The 14,260-nt window shown below is 40.8% G+C and overlaps 1 protein-coding gene across 1 annotated transcript in view; it reads right to left on the bottom strand.

Moving 5' to 3' along the window:
• ITGA8 (integrin subunit alpha 8) overlaps positions 1-14,260 on the bottom strand; it is a 187,140-nt gene that overhangs the window by 98,780 nt on the left and 74,100 nt on the right. The window contains exon 13 of the mRNA XM_047067331.1: positions 11,273-11,464. Coding sequence (XP_046923287.1) covers positions 11,273-11,464 — 192 coding nt within the window. The remainder of the gene's footprint in view (positions 1-11,272; positions 11,465-14,260) is intronic.

The raw sequence follows: 14,260 nt of genomic DNA on the forward strand, positions 1-14,260 counted from the left end.
TCACAAATCAGCCCTCAACCGGTACAGAAAGATCAAGATCATACTATGCATATTTTCAGATCACAACTCTATGAAACTCAAAATCAACCACAAGAAAAAATTTGGAAAGCCCTCAAATACATGGAGGTTAAAGAGCATCCTACAAAGAACGAATGGGTTAAACAGGAAATTAATGAAGAAATAAAAAAAAATACATGGAAGCCAATGAAAATGAAAACATGACAGTCCAAACCCTTTGGGATGCAACAAAGGCAGTCCTAAGAGGAAAGTATATTGCAATTCAGGCCTATCTCAAGAAGCAAGAAAGGTACCAAATACACAATCTAACCTTACACCTATAGGAACTATAAAAGGAACAGCAAATAAAGCTTAAAGTCAACAGAATAAGGGAAATAGTAAAGATAAGAGCAGAAATAAATATAGAAAAAACAGACAAAACACAGTAGAACAGATTAATGAAACTAAGAGCTGATTCTTTGAAAAAAATTAACAAAATTGATAAACCCTTAACCAGACTTATCAAAAAGAATGGGAAAGGACCCAAATAGATAAAATCATGAATGAAAGAGGAGAGATCACAACCAACACCACAGAAATACAAACAATTATAAGAGAATACTATGAAAAAATTATATTCCAACAAATTGGGCAACCTGGAAGAAATGGACAAATTCCTAGAAATATACAAACTACCAAAACTGAAATAGGAAGAAATAGAAAATTTGAATAGACCCATAACCAGCAAAGAAACTGAATCCGTAATGAAAAATCTCCCAACAAACAAGAGTTGTGGGCCAGATGGCTTCCCAGAGCAATTCTACCAGACATTTAGAGGAGAGTTAATACCTATTCTCAAACTGTTCCAAAAAACAGAAACAGAAGGCAAGCTTCAAAACTGATTCTATGAAGTCAGCGTTACCTTGACCTCACTGAAAAGAATTACAGGCTGATATCCCTGATGAAACTGGATGAAAAAATACTCAACAAGACACTAACAAATTGAATTCAACAGTACATTGGAAGAATTATTCACCATGATCAAGTGGGGTTTATCCCCGGGCTGTGGGACTGGTTTAATATTTGCAGGTCAGTCAATGTGATGTGCCACATTAATAAAAGAAAGGCTAAAAACCATATGATTCTCTCAATAGATGCAGAAAAAGCATTTGTTTGTGTTGTCTTCAATTTCTTTCATCAATGTTTTAGTTTTCAGAGTACAGGCCTTTCACCTCCTTGGTTCACCTCCTTGGTCAACTTTATTCCTAGATATTTTATTATTTGTGCAATTGTAAAAATAATTTTTCTTAATTTCTCCTTCTGCTGCCTCATTATTAGCATTTAGAAATGCAACATATTTCTGCACATTGATTTTGTATCCTGAGACACTACTGAATTCATTCATCAGTTCTAGTAGTTTTTTGGTGGAGTCTAAATTTAGGGTTTTCTATATATAATTTCATGTCATTTGCAAATAGTAACAGTTTCACTTCTCTCTTACCAATTTGGATGCCTTTTATTTCTTTTTCTTGTCTGATTTCTGTGGCTAGGATTTCCAGTACTATGTTGAATAAAAGGACTGAGATTGGCCGTCCTTGTCTTATTCCTGAGCTTAGGGGGAAAGCTGTGTTTTTCACCATTGAGTATGATGTTAGCTGCAGGTTTTCCACATACAGTCTTTATTATAATGAGGTATGTTCTGTCTAAAATTACTTGGTTTGGGGTTTTCTTCATGAATTGATGTTGTACTTCATCAAATGTACTTTTTCTGCATTTATTGGAATGATCACGTGGTTTTTATCCCTTTTCTTATTGATGTGATGTATCGCTTTGATTGATTTGGGATTATTGAACCACCCTTGCATAAATAAATCCCATTTGATTTTGGTGTATGATTTTTTAAATGTATTGTTGGGTTCAGTTGTTGAGGAGTTTTGCATCTATGTTCATCAGAGATATTGGCCTACAGTTCTCGCTTTCTCTCTCTCTCTTTTTTTTTGTAGTGTCTGTATCTGGAAGGCAGTAAGTCTAGATCTTGGATTATAAAATCTGATTATAGAATCAGAAAGCTTGGAGAAGGTTTCTATTCATCCATATCACGTTCAGGGGAGGAAAGTCAGGCCCAGAGAAGCTGAGTTACTAAAATAACATTATCTTGGGAGAACTGGTTCTGGAACTCAAATGTTTTATCTCTGCATTCACTTTTACTTCCACTTTACGGACGGCTGAATTAAAGCCCAGGAACTCTGTCGGTTGACTTAATTAATTCCATTTAATCTAACTCATAAGATTTTTTTTTATAAGAAATGTTAATATTCTAATTTACAATGTATTTATACTGAAATTATGAAAATCTTGCTCAGTAAGGAACATAATGTTTTCCTTTTCAGGAAAACCTGAATAGTGGGGTTTGAGAAGTAGAAATAAACTTTGACTATAGATTTGAACTTACTTCAACTAAACTTCAAATCAATTTCAAGGAGTTCAAGGTATGACTATGCATTATTCCCTTTGGTTAAAACCACCCTTTTATTTCTTATGTGTAGGTTCTCTTTTGCTTGGTTGTTTGCTTGCACACACACACACACTCATGCACACAGCACTCATTAAAACAAATAATGGGTCATTTTTTTTTCCCATTTGGTATAATTGTCTGAGATGGCTTCATGGTATAATCATCATGCATTATGGGCTTGAACAAGACAATGATAGTCTTGGCATTCAGCCCATGTTTTCCCCTAGTTTTCATTGCCTGTAAGATTTCTGCACCTCAACAGAATCTGTACTTCCCCTCCTCCGCTCTCCAAAGTCTGGGCTATGCATTTAGCAGATGGTCTTGTTATACAATCATGTTTAACAGGATTAGGCTAGATCATTGAATTTTAGGGATTTCTGACCATCACAGCTGTTTCTTCTCTGAAATGTTTTCACTCAATTAATGTATACAAGATACTCCTCTGCCCAACCCTCATTTTCTAATCAGCACCAGAACAGAAACCTGAATACATCCATATTTGGAATAGGAAAAAGAATTTTGGTGCCAGGAATCAATATACTAATGACTCCTATTTATATATGTGTACTGATGATACTATTTACTGTAAGAAACCTAAAAAAATACTGAATGGTTAATCTAGATATTAGGAAAATTATTCCAAATACTATTTCTATAGTAGAATCTCTTTATTTCTGTAACTAAATCTCCCCATGTCTGTCCATTATGCCATTCTTTTCTTGGGTACACTGGATAAAAATTCCAGAGTCATCTTTAACATCTCTTCCTTACTAACCCCACCTCCTCTACCTTCTATCACGGCCAGTCATTATCAAGCCTTGACTATTTTTCATTTACATGATTTCTTTAATTCCTTCCTTTCAGTTTCCATTGTCACCTAGTTCAGGCCCAATTTATATGAAATTAAATGCCTTTAACGGGTTAAGAGGTTAAGAAGGAAGAACATTTTCCATTCTTGGCATCCAATAAATCACAGTAGTGAGAAATGGGAGAAGTCCCTTGTGCACCATCTTCCATGTAGGGGTGGGAGGTAGGATGGGGTGAGTGGTGGGGCTACATCATAGCAGGGCAGTAACCACATGACATTAGCAGAAGATTCTAGTGAGGGCCTAGCAACAGGACTTTTACAAGAGATTGCCAACCCAACAGAGTCTCAATGTCAGTGTTCCTCCTTTCATATTCCTATTTGTCTGGGTGGGGGAAGAAAATATATGGGGACTATGGGAATTAAATAAGCAAAAGAAAATAATATCAATAGTGTGCATAAGAAAATAATGCCTCCAAAATATAGTCTTGTTTCAAAACTTAATTGGGGGGCAACCAATCAGTTAAGTGTCTGACCCCTGGTTTCAGCTCAGGTCATGATCTCATGGTGTATGGGATAGAGCCCAGGGGTGGGCTCTGTGCTGACCCTAAGGAGCCTGCTTGGGATTCTCTCTCTCTCTCCTCTCTCTCTCTCTGCCCCTCCTCTACTCTCTCTCACAATCTCTCTCTCTCTCAAAATAAATAAACATTAAAAAAAAAAAAGAGTGGAGGACATCAGTGAGACCCTGAACAAAGAGAGAAAAAAAAGAACAAAGCAGAGATTAAGCGACTGACTCTTGATTTTGGCTCAGGTCATGATCCCAGGATTGTGAGATCGACCCCACATTAGGCTCCACACTGGGCATGGAACCTGTTAAGATTCTCTCTCTCTCTCTCTCTCTCTCTCTCTCTCTCTCTCTCCTCTGCCCCCCTCTGCTCATTCTCTCTCTCTCTCTCAAAAAAAAAAAAAAAAGAAAGAAAGAAAGAAAACTTGATTGGAGAGCTGCCATTTATTAAACTATGTTCTATGTAATCTCATTTTAACTTAAACACATCATCTCATTTCACAGTATATAAATAATGCCATTTTATCTTTAAACCAACTTATTATATCCAATTTCACAGAGAAGAAAATCGAAGTTCAGAGAGGTTAGGAAATTGTCTTATGCTTTTATATAGCTAGGAAACAGTGGGGTCAAGTTTGAAACCCATTTCGCCCATCTCCAGAATCCTAGAATGCAGCTTTTTAGCATTTTATGTGGCCCAATATGTCTGTGAAGTAAATTAGCTTTGTTTGTATTCATGTCAATCAGATGGATTTCCTTTTTTGTTCTAAGCCATTTCACAACATTTTGTAAACACCTTTTCCAGACTTAGAAAGTGCAAACACACACAACCAAGTGAAGGAAATATTATTAGCCTTGTAATTTCAGATAAGGAAATAGAAACTCAGAGAACTCAAGTAATTTGTTCATTGCCACACAGCCCATCAATGATGGATGGGAATCTTAACCTGGCCAGTCTGATTTCCCTTCTCCTGTTCCCAGACACGTTGCTAACTTTATTAATAGGTTATTTTTATACGGGTTTGATGTTTCCCAAAAAGAAAAATATGGAGTATCATCTAACCTTACCCTATAAACTCTCTTGGGGTACACATACACACACACACACAAAATACGCATGCATATATACACATGCACATATAAGTGTGAGTGTATGTACGTGTGTGCATAAGAAATATTCAAAAATAGGGGCGCCTGGGTGGCGCAGTCGGTTAAGCGTCCGACTTCAGCCAGGTCACGATCTCACGGTCCGTGAGTTCGAGTCCCGCGTCAGGCTCTGGGCTGATGGCTCGGAGCCTGGAGCCTGTTTCCGATTCTGTGTCTCCCTCTCTCTCTGCCCCTCCCCCGTTCATGCTCTGTCTCTCTCTGTCCCAAAAATAAATAAACGTTGGAAAAAAAAAAAGAAATATTCAAAAATAATATTCCAGAGGATATGAACTGTATTTCTCTGCTATGCAGTGGATGGCATAGTAGTAAATCAAGCCACCTTTTGCACGTCTGTGCTTTTGATTATTTCGGGTCCTATGTGACCTGATTTTTTGTCAGTCCGGAAGGTGAAACAGCTGTAATTTGCAAAGAAACGCACATCAAACATCACCATCAACCTTACTCTTTCTTCCTGCAAAAGGCAGCTGGCTTGTATCACAAACATGTAAAGTGTATCTATCTTTAGAGAGAGAGAGCACGCTATCTAAGGAATGGGCAACATGTGTGCCTGCCATTATCACAGGTAGGTTTCATATCAGTGTGCCTGGAAGTGGGTAGATGGCAGGCAGTGAAGACGAGGGGAAGCCAACATGGCTCTGCTCGCAGACACGGCTGCTAACACTTGGTGCCTAAAATGAGGTAAAAAGGGGATAAATTACCCCTTCAGAAGCCATCAGTTTGGGTAAGCCCAGGTTTTCAAGTGTGTTCCGTTTAACAGCAACTCCAAGGGGTTTGGCTGATTTCAATGCAGAATGTCAAATCTACCGTTTGCTTGGGCACTTGTCTTTACCTGAACTCTGCAGGTGACCAAGTAGAAAGAGGGAAGAGTTTTGGGATTTTTGTTTCTGATCTATTTAGAATGGAGGGCCACTGAGATCCCACCATGCCTGTGTGTGCATTTAAAAAGGTGGCCCTGGGGCGCCTGGGTGGCGCAGTCGGTTAAGCGTCCGACTTCAGCCAGGTCACGATCTCGTGGTCCGTGAGTTCGAGCCCCGCGTCGGGCTCTGGGCTGATGGCTCAGAGCCTGGAGCCTGTTTCCGATTCTGCGTCTCCCTCTCTCTCTGCCCCTCCCCCGTTCATGCTCTGTCTCTCTCTGTCCCAAAAATAAAATAAACGTTGAAAAAAAAAAAATTTTAAAAAGGTGGCCCTGCCCCATCCTGCAGGAAGGGAACTCCCTGGTATATGAATCTGCCCTCACCTGCCCCTTGGCTGGACACAACCTGGACATAATTTGTAGCCCTGATCATGGAGTTAGCCTGGCTCCTGGAAGTTTGTCAGGGGGAGTGGAGGTGCCTATCTGAGGAACCGCAGAGCTCATAGTTCTTCCTCAGCTGATTCGTTTAATGAAGACCAAATCATTACAGAAGTTCCAAAGGCCAACAATACTTTTATCATAATAGACTTAAAATTCATAAGCATAATGTTCAGCAGCCATGCTTGAATTTTTTCAGATGTTATTGTGTTCCAAAACCGGTTTAACGTTTAAAGCCTTCAGTGTTTCGATGCTCACACTTTTTTGTAATTATGTAACTGTCTTTCTCACCTAGAATGTCAGCTCTGGGAAGGTAGTGACAGTGGACGCCTTGCCACTGTACCCCCAGCACGATGTCTAATACACAGCAAACACTAATACATATGTTTTGACTGCATGAAGGAATTTCTTTACGTATTTTTCTTCTGGACCTTGAAACAAAAGGAACAAACATTCAAAGAGCGATGAGCAATTAACAACCACTTTTATTACTTAATTTTTATAACGAAAGATTTTTGTTTTCAATTATCTTCTTCCCTTCGTATTTCCTAGGGCCATTTTGTTTCGTTTTGTTTCACAGGGGCATCAAGGCCTGTATTCCCTGGCATACTTGCCCAGTCCACAAGTCAACGCCTGCTTTCTTTGGAAGATGTCACCCTTTGCCATGGAGTCTATACGATGCCCTTCCCTACAATGTGGGACTGAGATGAATTGTAGACAGTCTCCTTGAGTGAGTAAAATTGCAACATGCAAAGCCTGGAGCCTACACTTCACTTTGTGCTCAGAGAACTGTGGTCCAGACAGGGAGAGGGAGAGAAGGGGAGTGAGGGGGGGGGGGGGGGAAGAGAGAGAAGCAGATGTGCAAAGAAAAGCAGAGGCAAGAGTAAGAGAGAGGCATAAAGGAAGTCTTGGCCATCCAGGATCTCAGTCAGTCCCATCCAGAGGCCTAGGAGAGTTGCTGTCTTTAGGTTTCCTTGAGATATTCCTATAGCCTTAATATAAATGGCTCCCTCTACGGCTTAAACCAGGTTAAGGTGGGCCAATCCCTAACAAATGGATCCTATATTTTAAATGGAAGCCAATGAGGCATCATTTTAAATGCACAGATAACTCCCAGGAGATGCAGAGCAGTGCATGCAAAAAAAAAAAAAAACCCAAAAAACAACAAAAAAAAACCCCTGAGTATTTTCAATGGACCTTCCTTAGTTTTTTCCAGATGAGGCCAGAGCATGTATCAGGGCCATGCATCCCAATGGCCGTAACCACACAGAGGCGACCTGGAGAAAAGACCCTCGGGTTAGTTTGGCAACTTGAAAAGAATAAATGGAATGGCAGAGTTTAGTGAACGGGTCCTTGCCAAAAGAGAACACTGCATATCCAACTACCGTAGGCTTGGGAACTGAGCACAAAGCCTTGAGAGCGTTGTTTCTCACAGTAAGGTCCTGGGTAAGAACCTCATCTCAGACTCCGTAGGTCAAAATAGCTTGCTACTCAGGATGTAGTATGAAGCCGTGAGGCAGTGATATAACTTGGGAAGCCGGTAGAAAGGAGGAGTCTTTCCCACTTCTTTGACCTGAATCAGAATCTGTATTCTAACAAGATGCCCGTTGATTCAATACTCATTAAAGGGGGAACTTTGTTCTATGTCATTAGTTCTCAGGTGGGTTGAACATGGGAATCACCCAAGTGACTTACCCATGTTACTCTGGTCTGAGCTCTACCCCCCTCCCAGAGGTTCTGACTTTGGAGAGTTTGACTCTAGGCTTGGAGAGTGACCTGAGCAGACAGAGTTTTTAAAGTTCCCCCAAGTGATGGGGTGCCTGGGTGGCTCAGTCGGTTAAGCGTCCGACTCCGGCTCAGGTCATGATCTCACACTCCGTGAGTTGAAGCCCCACGTCGGGCTCTGTGCTGACAGCTCCGAGCCTGGAGCCTGCTTCGGATTCTGTGTCTCCCTCTCTCTCTGCCGCTCCCCTGCTCATGTTCTGTCTCTCTGTGTCTCAAAAATAAATAAAAACATTAAAAAAAAAAATAAAGTTCCCCCAAGTGATTCTGATGTGCGGCTAAGATTGAGAATCACTGCTTATTGAAGACCACCAGATATATCTTAGAAGAAAGTCAACTTGTTAAATGGATTTTGAGACTCCTGGAAGGCACCATAATCTGAAAGAAGATTAATTTTGATTTGGGAGAGCAGGACCCCAAAGAGAAAGAAAACTTACTTCTTTGTAAGTTCCAGGTAGAACTGGTTTGGAAAAAATCACAAGATAGACCATGGGGGACCAGGACATACAGTTTATAAAATGAGCTATAGGATTTGGAACGCATGCCACCCAATAGCCTCAAGGTGGGAACACTGCTATTTCCCAGGCAAAACCTAAGAAGATTGAAACTCCATTAGGTTGGAGTAATAAGGTGTCTTGGTGATAACTTAGCAATGGCTAAAGGAATAATCCAGGTGGATAAACAATCTCAGAAACCTGAAAACCTAACCTGTAAATGTCTGGGTCCTAACCATAGCATAGAAGCACACGCTAAGAACGGACCAGAAGAGGCCAGAATAGAATGAGGACTCATGACCCATGGAACTTTCGAGCAGTGGCCACTACAGAGGCCATGGGATTAACCACAGAAACTTGAGCACTGCCTGAAAGGCCAGGAGAGACTGAATTATCCTTCAGGCAGAAGCTAGTAAAAACAGATGATGCATTTGGGCCGGATGTCCCTTTCCTAGTCCCTGGACAACAGGCACGCCCTTTGCCACTCCCTTCCTTGAAAGAGTGGCCTCAGAGACAGGAAAGGAGAAAGTCTTGAATCTAAATGAACATCTGCTCAACTGATTCCTGAATTATGCCTGTGGATTTCAAATCCATCGTAGTGGGGAAGAGAATGTAGTTATTACCCCCCCCATTAGGGTTTTGCCTCTGCACAGATCTCTGGGGACTTGGCGTCACTCTAAGGAAGATTCTTTGAATGTCATTCTTTTGTAAAGAGATGGGGATCAAGGGAAATGTTCTAGGATCACGAATCACAAGACATCCACATTTGCATTCGAGAGGCAGAACCGGGACCAGAACCCAAGTCTACTGAGAAGATGTACAGTCACACACCGAATGCCTTGAGATGATCTCAAGGGATAAGAATCCAATTAGTGGCACGAATGGTCCTGCCTTAGTGAAAGACATTTACTTTACAGACAGATACACAGACTGCATTAACCTCATTAATTAGTATTAATTGAATCAGCCTCAGTAGGTACGGTTAACGAATGGCTTCAAATGACCTTTTTCCGATTAAGAAGGGATAAAAGAAGACGTAATTAAGAGGTAACTAGTTGCCAACATCTACCTACTTTAGCTTCTCTCTTCCCTGTCTGCCTCCTCTTTCCCCGCTCCCTCAACCCTCCACCCACCCCCAGAAGACATATTCCTTGAGATAAAAATTGTCTCATGATCCTCTCCTTCCTGGCTTTTATTTAGGAGACTTGAAAGAAAGTTGATGAACTTCCTAGGCGCACAATACATCCCTTATTTCCTTTACCTGGCGGAAGGTACAGCCACCTGTCTGTCAAGTTCCCTGGTACTAAGGTAAGTATATGACAAGCATAATGAATAGCAACAGCTTTCCAAAAATAACTCTTCATCTAAGATTACAGCCTATGAGTTGAATTTCATGAATCATCCTGACATATTTTGGGAAGAAATCACATAAGGGACTAATTTTTGGATTATTTAAAATAGAATAGATTATGAATGACACCCTCCTCCCCCCAAAAAAACCCCACTAACCTCATTGATTAGACTAGTATAGTATAACCTAAGAAAATAAACTTAACTAGACGCTCTTGAAATTGCTGAGGTAGGATGTATTCGTATACGATATAAAACTAAATCTGCTTTGAGCCCATTAGAACGTCTTTGGTGGTGCCAGGAAAGATTTCTGGCAAATTTATGAGAAGATGATACAGTATCCTTTTTGCCTGATGCCAGAGGGGAAGAGAAAACGGAAGGATGGAATTAGTTATGTATGTTTAGGCAGTCAGTGTATTGGAATGTTGCCCCAAACCAGAAAAAAAAAAAAACCCTCGACATATGGAAAGCACCCAATTAGCGTGAACGTGGTGGAATGAGACAGGTTTTAATAAATAGTTGAAGCTGTTGGTTAACTAGTAGTAATTTCTAAGTATTTGTTGAAACCATTTTAAAATAACTAACATAAAAGTGACAATTGCATCATAAAACCAAGAAGTCTGATGCTCTCTGCTGAAAACCCTGGGATTCCCAAAACAATCCTTTAAGACAAACTGTGCCTTCCTCCGGCACGCACAAACCGTGAATTATCTCGCTGGGTGGTATAATTTCCACGAGCCCTCAGTCGGAGTGAAGTCACCAAGAACAGTTTACCATCTTTCTTATCAACAAGCTCCTTTTGCTTCACTTTGAAATACGCAATCTATTTTGAAAAACCCCAAAAGACGGCTAGAAAATACTTATGCTCCAAAAGCATGAGCTTGATGACAGAAATGTTGAGGCTCATGAGTTAATTAACAGGAACTATGAGCTCAAAAGGGAATTACAGGGTTAAAATAAATTGCTCTAGCTGGCCCTGAGGCAAGTCTTCATCAATGGACAACAGCTTACCGAGGGGTTTCAAACAAAAACTTTTGTCGCAAAGTTGACAAGTTTTGCATCCAGTGCGGGTTTTCAAAAGCCACCTTGCCTTTCTCACATGGTTTCTTGGCGGGAAGGGGAGTGTTTGTTTTGTCCGCCTTCCCTGTTTTGTCACTTGGGAATCATGGACAAAAGCCCGGGGCCATCTGTGGGTAAGCTTGGCCTTCCCCTTCAGGAGTGGAACCACTTTCACATGATGCGCTGTCCCGAGAACGGGCTTCCTTCTGGGAAGTGGGCTCTCATGGGAAAAGAAAGAAACCCTTACCTGGGTAATCATTCTTGTCTATGTCTGAATCTCCTCTGAGAGTAAAGCCGAATCCAGAAGGGATGGTCTGGGAGGCCCACAATCCTTGCAGAATCTGGGACGCCTTGGTGTGTAAGCCATCCTTGTTCCCGTTGTAAATGAGCACTTTGCCTCTTTGATCCTTGCCTGCAAAGGGTGCCCCGATGGCAATGTCTACAAACGGACACACATAAACATATTTTTTAAGTCAGGAAGAATGTTTGAGATGTAGAAGAGCCGTATCATAAAATCCAAAGGGCTTATTAAGCTTTCCATGAAAATTTCATAATACTGCAGCAACCATAAGTTATTTGTTTGCCTTTTATCCATCCTGCAAATATTTATCGAGCGACTGCTATGTGTTGGACGCAGCAGTTGTGACAGCAAATCAGATGCTGCTTTCCGAACATTCATACTCTAGTGCAGGTAGTGGACAATTTGAATAAAGAAGCAATCAAGGAGATATGGAAAGTGACAAACTCTATGCAGAAGAACCAAAAATATTAATGTGATGGAGAATGGCTGTTATTTTTACATATCTTTTTAAAAATATTTATTTTGAGAGAGAGAGAGAGCATGAGGGAGCGTGAGAGGGGGAGAGAAAGAGGGAGAGAGAGAATCCCAAGCAGACTCCATGCTGTCAGCTCAGAGCCCAACGCAGGGCTTGATCTTACGAACTATGAGATCATGGCCTGAGCTGAAATCAAGAGTAGGTTGCTTAACCAACTGAGCCATCCAGGCGCTCTGTCAGGTTATTATTTTTAGATTAGGGGATCAGGCAAGGTGTCATTAAGGCTCACGCTGAAATGGAAATCTAAGGACAAGATGAAACCAACCATGTGAAATCAGAGGGGAGAGCGCTCCAGGCAGAAAGAACTGGTGTGCAAAGGTCCAAGGTTGGAAAGCACTTGGCCCATTGGAGGAGCAAGGCAGAGGATGATCTACACGGGAACTTAGCAACAAGCCACAGGGAGGGCTGGGTCCCATCACTAGGCTGAGTAGAATAGGCGAGACACCTTTGCAGGGTACTTACGAGTTTCTTGTTAAAAGGAAAAAAAACAATCTCTTTCACAGAGATTATCTAATGTAATGATTACATCAACCCATGAGGTAGGCAGGACCCATTTTACAGTAGAGGATACAGAGAAACCCGGAAAGGACCCTACCACTCGACTCCCACTTAAATATGGCACTGAATGAAAGTTAACTTCCACACATTGTGTCCATCAGAATTGTTCTAAACAATACACACAAGGGGTGCCTGGGTGGCTCAGTCGGTTAAGCGTCCAACTCTTTATTTCTGCTCAGGTCATGATCCCATGGTTCATGGGATCGAGCCCCGCCTCAGGCTTTGTGCTGACAGTGGGAGCCTGCTTGGGATTCTCTCTCTCTTTCTCACAAAATAAATACATAAATTTAAAAAACATAAAACACTCGTATATTTAGTTTTACATAAAAAAAGAGCACCAATAACACAATAACATAATAGCTCGCCACAGCGGGTGACAATTATGTATCCCCATTTTGTCATTTATTTCTCTTTGCTCCTAAGTTTGACAAGACTAAGTAAATCGTGAATGGATTTTGACTACATAACAAGGATTATCATTCCAGCTTCACTTAACAGGTAAGAATAAACTATCCCAAATCTCAGATTGTTGTGGAAAATGAAGATCGCATCACGTGGCAGGTGCAAAGGGACCCTTCTTTCACTTCCTCTAGGTCGGTCCACATCGGTGTCATGTTTCATCCCAATCTGGCATTATTTTGCCCACTTAAAAAAGTTTATTTATTTTGAGACACACACACACACACACACACACACACACACACACACACACACACAGCATGAGCGGGGAAGGAGCAGAGAGAGGGAGAGAGAGAATCCCAAGTCTCGCTGTTGCCACAGAGCCCAAGACGGGGCTCGAACTCACGAACCGTGAGATCATGACCTGTGCAGAGTCAGTCACTTAACTGACCAAGCCACCCAGGTGCCCCTATTTTACCCAGTTTATACATCAGTGACATCAGAGGCAGAACACACTTTCTGCCATTACAAATGCTTCTCTTACCTTTTAAAAATATCATGAAGGGTTTGAGAAAAAAAAAAAGATACGTAGAGGAAAATATGGTGATAAGGATGACTCAACAGATAATGTAGCAAAATAAATATATTTTGCGTGGTGCCCAGGGATAGGGCAGGTTTTGAAAGCAGCTCATCAGTTAAAGATAAACTTGTCTCTCTTTTTATTATTTTCCTGGAAACATGAACTTGTAATATGCATTTTTGTTTTATGGCACTTTAAAAATTACTAACCATACAGTTCTGGGATGTCTTTTTTCTCAAAGAAAACTTAACCTTACAATACCCCTTGGCAAAGGTACTAATGAATACTGATCTGATGCAAACACTCCCTAGGCTATTTTGTTCGAGAAATTCGAGCAAGCTTTGTGTGAGCTTGCATGTTTTTCTGAGGAAAGGGTACTTGCAAGGGATTCATAAATTCCTACTTTAAAGAATCATAATCTTAAACCAAGAATTTAACACTACTGCAAACACTGAAGTTGCTTTAAGCTGAAATTTACCGACCAATTAAAATTCAGCAAAGCCTATATGTAACTCAAATGGGTTAATCACAAGGCATCATTCTTGTTCATATATCAGCATGCATTTCTTTGTCTTGACTGTACATACGGAAGATTCTTTAGTTTTCTTTGAGTCATTAACTCCAAATATTAATTTAAAAAATAACAGCTGCCTTTATTTAGAGCTGATCTATGACAACTTAACTTTAAATTGTCTTGAGATTTCTTTAATAGTTCATAAAAAATCAATAATAGGGGCACTGAGTGGCTCAGTCTGTTAAGCGGCTGACTTTGGCTCATGTCATGATCTCACGGTTTACGGGCTCAAGATCCGCGTCAGGCTCTGTGCTGATAGCTCGGAGCCTGGAGCCTGCTTCAGATTCT

Source organism: Lynx rufus, unplaced genomic scaffold (genome assembly GCF_022079265.1).
Source record: "Lynx rufus isolate CCGP_SWC_20201006 ecotype Redwood Valley unplaced genomic scaffold, mLynRuf1.p SCAF_7, whole genome shotgun sequence".
NCBI classification, from domain to species: domain Eukaryota; kingdom Metazoa; phylum Chordata; class Mammalia; order Carnivora; family Felidae; genus Lynx; species Lynx rufus.